The sequence below is a fragment of the Cajanus cajan genome, chromosome 7 (genome assembly GCF_000230855.2).
Source record: "Cajanus cajan strain Asha chromosome 7, NIPB_CcT2T_4, whole genome shotgun sequence".
Lineage (NCBI taxonomy): Eukaryota > Viridiplantae > Streptophyta > Magnoliopsida > Fabales > Fabaceae > Cajanus > Cajanus cajan.
Genome location: NC_138523.1, coordinates 57,486,423 through 57,493,615, shown reverse-complemented (window position 1 = coordinate 57,493,615; position 7,193 = coordinate 57,486,423). Strand labels below are relative to the sequence as shown.

The window sequence follows — 7,193 nt, the reverse complement described above, 5'->3', positions numbered from 1 at the left end:
AATTATTCGTATAATATTTTATAAAAATTGATAATATAAAAGAAAATTAAATAAAAATATAATATATCTATTATTAGTGTTATTTCTTTAATATAATAAAACATGTTATTTTTTATCAAAGGTTTAATGTATTAAATGTTTAATGTAAGTATATCTATAAACATTTTTTAGTGGCTTTTTGACCAAAGTAGGGCTGTATGAAAACTTATTTACGTAAATGAGGCTCTTTTGAAATTATTTACGCCTTTGGGACTGTTTACAACGGTGTCGCTATGGGCCATAGCGACACCATTGCCACGTGGCTTTTTTTTTTTTTTTTGGTGTGGGGTGGGTTCGAATGAGTCATACCAGTGTCGCTATGGGCTGAGGCAACACAGTTTGTGGGCCAATAAAAATGGTGTAGCCCATAGCGACACCCTTTAAGAAAAAAAAACGAAAAAAAGTAAAATAATTTAAATGTAAGTTTAAAATAATCAACTGAGTTTACTTATTATATATTTATAAAAATAAAAAATATTTTTTTAAAAACGTAATTTTAAAAAATATATATAATTATTTTTGTGAGTGGCGCTATGACCTATAGCGACACAGTGTCGCTATAGGCTATAACGCCACAATTTAATTTGTTTTTTTTTTAATTATTAAAGCCATTGTTTGTTGCTATAATCTGCTACAACATTAAAAAAAAGATGGAATTACAAACAGGTGGTGCTTTAACCGACCAAACATCACCTATTAAACAACTTTAAAAGCGTAATTTATTTTAAACAATCCTTTCTAATAATATGTTTTTAAAACCCACTCACCATTGTTAAAAAAAAAAAAATCTTAGAGTGCACTACATAAAAATAAATAAATAACACTAAAGTGCAGTCTCTTTTTACTGGTCCATCGTATATGGAAGCTCCATGTTGAATGCGGTATCTTATAATAGTGGCTATAGCGAAACAGCGGCGCTATAGCACCCAGCGACACCTTATTCTTCTTTTTTTTTTCAAGTATTATCTTATTTTTTTTTAATATTTCTGTATTTTTATATTATCATATAAATTAAAATGACTATTTATAAACTTATTTTTCCATTAATTTCTTTATTTAATATATATATATATATTTATTTATTTTTATCTATTTATAATAGTGTCGCTGTGGGCTATAGCGCCACTGTGTCGTTATAGCCCATAGCGACACCAGCTGTATTTTACGTTTTAATATTTTAAATTATGTAGTATATTATTTTTGTAATTTTTTATTTTACATTATCATATAAATTTTAATAACTATTTTATAATTTTTTTTTCAATAATTATATTTTTTGAATTTTTGTTTTTTAAATTTCAAATATGAGGCGCTATGGGCTACAACGACTTCATTGAAGCTATTAGTGTCGCTATAGGCTGCACCAACTTCGTTAATATGGCTTTCATGACTTCTCTGGAGTTAAAAAAATGCCACGTGGCAATGGTGTCGCTATGGCCCATAGCGACACCGTTGTAAACAGCCTCAAAGGCGTAAATAGTTTCAAAAGAGCTCCATTTACGTAAATAAGTTTTCATACAGCCCTACTTTAGTCAAAAAACCTTTTTTAGTTGATCAAATTTACATGGTCGTTGTTTGTTGTCTTAAACCTATCGTCTGAAATTTACTCGGGCCACTTTTTCCAATGCATAACACCAATAGTATCTACAAACGACGAGAACAAAATTATATAGATCCAATCAACAATTCATCATAAAGAACATGTAAACACATTATTTTTCTGAAAAATTACAGCTCACTCCAAACTAAAAAATTATTATTTGCGGGTCACACATGGAGCTTACTATACTACATACACAACAAACACAGACGGGTACGAGACAACTCTTGCTCCTGCATTTTCAATCATTTATTATTTGCAGGGCACATGAAAGGCTTATTATACCAACAAATACATGAGATGCATAATGAATCATCTGGGATCTATGGTGAAAAAGGTTTGGATAAAACTCAAAAATAAAATTAGTAATGCAGCAAAAAAGGCAATTATAGTCCATGGGGTACTGAAATGAGTATTGTAAGCTTCAGCCAACCATGTCTTCCACTTAGTTCTGTAATGCTTTTCAATTTGCTGCTTAACAGCAACATATTTCTTGCTGAAGGCCACAACATTATCGAGACACCAGCAGTCAGAATATATTTTAGTTGGCAGATCAGCACCCAATTCATTGAGGAGATTGGCCAAGTCTTCGTCGCTTCCGAGCAAATTTCTAAATACACCACTTAATCTCAGCTCCTTCACATCTTCACCATTGTCAATCAATGAATCCATGAAGGAAATGAACGAGCAACATTCATATTTGCTAAGAACATCTGGACACATCTCATACGCTATCAGGTTTCGAAAAAAATAGTGTGTTATCATAGAAATTAAATATTGGAAGTCTCAATTCCCCACTAAACCACTTAGATTTGAAATGAACCTCATTCCATGCATATGGACTTTTTGCTGAGGAATTCGGTATCATCTGAATCCCTGCTCTTTTTAGATCTCGTACGTTCTTATAAGTAAACCAATTACCAGTTTTTGGGTCTATTTGAAAATTGTTGTCTTCATTATCATCATCTTGCTGGTTTTGGATTGTATTTATCCCCATTTGAATATTGATCTCCCTTTCGGGTGACAGGTATTCTGAGCGATAATAATCAAGTAAATGAATTGGATTAGGATTTTTGACAGAGACACTCATTGTGTCCCTATGTTTGGATTGACCAAAGTCAGCATGATTAGAAAATAAAAATTCCAATTTGGGTCCTTCCTCTTTACTTAGCATCTCAAGTAATCTCCTTGGAAGTTGGTTTTCCAACAAAATTGTATCTCTCTGAATTTGCAATAGTTGGTGAAGCTTAAGATTTAGTGCTTCTGGACACTCGACATCAATATTTTTCATGAAATGAAGCAAAGAGCATCCATTCACAAACAACATCCAAACAAGGTCATTATCATCACACGTCTCTATTTCCAATATTATGTCATCCGCAAACTCTTTCTTCAATTCTTCCAAGTTATCTTCTATTCTTTTAAGCAAAACTATTGTCACTTCATCAGAATCTTGATTTTCATTGTATTTTGCAACAAACTTTGATGTTCACAGAAGTTTATAATGCTCTCCTTCCTTTAGAATTTCACTACCGTGATGGATGGGACCAAATGATATCATGCATCTTTGGTGTACAATACTTTACAAACTTGTCATTACGTCGCAACATAAGAGGTACCCTTTACATCTTGGGAGTTGAAATTATGTTCTTATCAAATCTTTGTTCAACCTTTTTTAGTTGGGCAAGCTTATCTAATTTCCTGCTCATTATTGAAGAGTTGGCTGATCTCCAAAATTTTTGCTAAGATTCCTTGTATATATTCCAGAACTATCTAATACAAATACAAATGTCATATATAAATTAGAGGCACAACATAAAAATCAAATAAAAGGGAAAATACTCACCATTAATCTTACCTTCTCTTTTTTCCTTTCTTTATTCCCATTTTTTTTATATATGAATCACTAAGAATAAATTCTACTATTGATTGTTTTTTACTACGATCTCACTATGTAATTTTATTGTCTTGATATTTTTTCTTTCAAAATTAATTCATGAATTTCTCAAGTTTTACAATCCTGCCTTCAATTTTTTTTAATTCCAAAATCTTTATATCATTTTTTGGTTGTTGTTGAAAATATCTATAAATTGAACCTATATCGAATCATTTTCTACTTAAAACTCACTAATCAAAACATCACACATTTCATCTAAAAATAAAAATTAGACTTATATTTTTCCTTGTTTAAAACTTCAATCTTTCACCTCACAAAATCTTTAAATATCATTATTTTATTTTCTCCTTTTTGAACCATTTTAATAATTTTCTATATCAAATTCATCGTATTATACTTCTTATTATTCGATTCAACATTAAAAAAAATGATGGTCATATGTAAAAGAAAGTGATAGGGGAACTTAACCAAATTCGAGCTAATAATTCCAGAGAAAGGGGGATACAAATTGCAAAAGACAAAAAAGAGTAAAATATACATCAATACATGAAAAAGAAAATAATAAAGTAGCAAATTAATCATAAATCATAATGACGGATAAAATAATAAGTAAAAAAATTTAAGCTCAAATATGTTTTCATCTCTATGATCAATATCATTCTGTCTTTTTTTATTCTCTGTAATTTTTTTTTTAATTTTAGATTCTTACGATTTTCTTATTGTTATCTTTTAGTCTTTATTACTAGCTCTAATTAAATTATTTCTAAAATAAATAAAAAAATATAGAATATTAATTAAGATAACAGATAATATTTTAAATTAAGATAATTAAATTATTTTTGTGCATAATTTAATTAAGTAATATATTTATTGTTTAATATAAGTAAGAAAATTACATGTAATTTTATGAATTGGTTTAGGATTTTGGACAAAGACATTTATTGTTCCATTTCGTTTGTATTTACCAAAGTCAAGATGATTGGAAAATAAATATTCCAATTTGGGTCCTCCCTTTTTGCTTAGCATCTCAAGTAATCTCCTTGGAAGTTGGTTCTCCAACAAAAGTGTATCTCTCCAAATATACATTAGTTGGTCAAACTTGAGGTTTAGGTAATTGTCATCAACATTTTTCATGAAATGAAGTAAAGAACATCCATTCATAAACAATACCCAAGCAAGGTAATTGTCATTATACTTCCCTTCCAATATTACATCATCATCAAACTCCTTTTTCAATTCTTCCATGTTATCTTCTATGGTTTTAAACAAAATTTGACTTGTTTCATCAGAATCTTAATTTTCATTGTATTTTGCCACAAATTTTGATGTCCATAGAAGTTTATAATGCTCTCCTTATTTTAGAATTCACTACCATGATGAATGAGACCAAATGATATCATCTTTGGTGTACAATACTTCACAAACTTGTCATTATGTCGCAAAATAACAGGTAGCCTTTGGATCTTGGAAGTTGAAATTTTGTTGTTATTAAATCTTTGTTCAACCTTTTTCAGTTGGGCAAGTCTTACATCTAATTTCGTGCTCATTATTGAAGAGTTAGCTGGTCGATCTCTAAAATTTTTGCTAGGATTCCTTGTGTTTATTCCAGAACTATCTAATTCAAATACAGAAGTTAAAAATTAGAGGCAAAACATAAAAACAAAATAAAAGAGAAAATACTCACCATGTAATCCTTACCTTCTGTTTTTCCTTTCTTTCATCCCAATTTTTTAATAGGATTGACTTAAAGAATTCCTTATGTTATGGATTTAAATCACTTTCATTTCTTCTCTTTTTTTCACCTTAACGTGACATTTTGTTTCCAAATACGTAATTCTATAAGTTACTAGTCATTTTTTATTTTTATTTTTCATTTTTGAATAGAGGTACCCTAGTTCCTTATATATAATATGTTAATTTATAGGCTAGCTGCAGTCATTGTAAAAAATTAATTGTGATAAGTCTGTTTCAAATCACAAGGTTAAGTCTGTTTTCGCATTATGTTTATTAACGTGCATAAAATTGAGTTTAATTGTGATACACTTCCTATGTAAAAAATTTACGATGTCAATTAAGCAGGAATCATCTTTGGATTACTTTTAAAGTAGTTTTTATAAAAGTAAACAAACTTATCATAAATAATAATCATTAGATAACAATGTTAAAAACATTTTACGTACCTTATCCGTGCAGTTCAATTAAATTCCATAAGATTTCAGTTTTTGATTTTTACATTTATTTTGTACATAATGCTACATTTTGATTGCACGTTTCCTGTATCATAGTTGATCTTCTGATGATTTCTTTTATTTATTTCAGCTTTACGTGAAAAAGTCTATAAGCAGATTGAAGCTGCCATATCAAAATTTCGAGAAATAAAGGACAACATTAATGAAGGTTTAAAATTCTCTGTTACTCTGCAGGTAAGAACTTATCAAATATATGGTTTTAATTTTACTATGAAGGTACCGATCTATTAATTGAATAAATTTTATCATCATTCTAATTTAAATCGTGCCCAATATTATTCAAAAATATGGTTGGCCAGTCTTGTTTAAAATAAATATTTATCGAGCAATACTAATATGTATATTCTTTGTTTAATAGGATGCAATCACAAATGTAAAGCAGCAGAGCACGGACTTTGTGATGACAAGGAACATTCAGTGCAGAGAAATGATTGAAGATGTTCAGAGACAAGTGGCTGGTCTGAGTTTCCAGGATAACAAAAACACAGGTGCTTTTAACAACAACTACCCTTCAGTGGGAAGCCAAAATCAAAGATCCACTACACAAACAGATCCTCGTCCCCAAACACCATATTATCAGCCAGTTGAGCAGCCACCAGTTCCTCCCTATCCCCATCACCCCCCTTCCCCATATGGTGGTCCTGCACATCATGCACCTCCACCTCCATACCATATTCCACCGGCATCAACTGCTCCATACCCACCTCAGGTTCATCAGCAACCACCGGCAAACCATGAGTATGGCCAACCAGCATATCCTGGATGGCGTGGTCCGTACTACAACGCGCAAGCACAGCAACCTGGTTCTGTTCCCCGGCCTCCTTATACCATTCCATCTCCATACCCTCCGCCTCACCAAAGTGGCTATTATAAGCAGCAATAGTGTTCATCCATACATCTTGTAGGATAAAGATCATATTCTTTCTCTTCAATAAATGAGATTCAGCCCTTTATCTTAAAGCATTTGTATAGCGTGAATGAATATTCTGTTTTTTCTTTTTGGCTTGTGTTGGTTTGCATTATCATTGGATTGTGCATATTTAAGCTTATAAAACGTTGTATGTATAGATTGTTTGACTCGTACTTTACGAGGGGGATTCTCCCACCTATAAAGCTCTATTTGAAAAGGAAATATAGAGCACTACTAGAGGAAATATAAAGCTCACGTGATCCATAGTATCATATTTATTATCAGAATTTTCGTTGCCTTCTATGTTCATTTCTCCTTTGAATGGGTCGTGTGAAACTCTTTCAGATTCTGGTACTTTGACGAAAGATATTCTCTTAATTTGAAGTTAATGACATTTATGAAGATGGGTTCAAATTATATTTTTTGTTGCATTAATTTGGCTTGACGCATATAGTCAAGGAAGGAAAATGGTTCTTGTAAACTATTTTAAGGTTTGAA

General features: G+C 30.8%; 2 protein-coding genes across 2 annotated transcripts; one reads left to right on the top strand and one right to left on the bottom strand.

Moving 5' to 3' along the window:
- Positions 1 to 1,951: 1,951 nt before the first annotated feature.
- On the bottom strand, positions 1,952 to 4,781 carry LOC145950103 (uncharacterized). Its single transcript, XM_083061033.1, has 3 exons — positions 4,707 to 4,781; positions 2,561 to 3,119; positions 1,952 to 2,370 (listed from the first exon to the last, which is right to left on the bottom strand). The coding sequence occupies exons 1-3, from the start codon at positions 4,779 to 4,781 to the stop codon at positions 1,952 to 1,954; spliced, it is 1,053 nt and encodes a 350-aa protein (XP_082917159.1).
- Positions 4,782 to 4,901: 120 nt separating this feature from the next.
- Positions 4,902 to 6,982, top strand: LOC145949650 (vacuolar-sorting protein BRO1-like). Its single transcript, XM_083060252.1, has 3 exons — positions 4,902 to 4,986; positions 5,856 to 5,959; positions 6,144 to 6,982. Exons 1-3 carry the CDS (start codon positions 4,917 to 4,919, stop codon positions 6,666 to 6,668), a joined length of 699 nt encoding a protein of 232 aa, XP_082916378.1. The 5' UTR covers positions 4,902 to 4,916; the 3' UTR covers positions 6,669 to 6,982.
- The last annotated feature ends 211 nt before the right edge of the window (positions 6,983 to 7,193 follow it).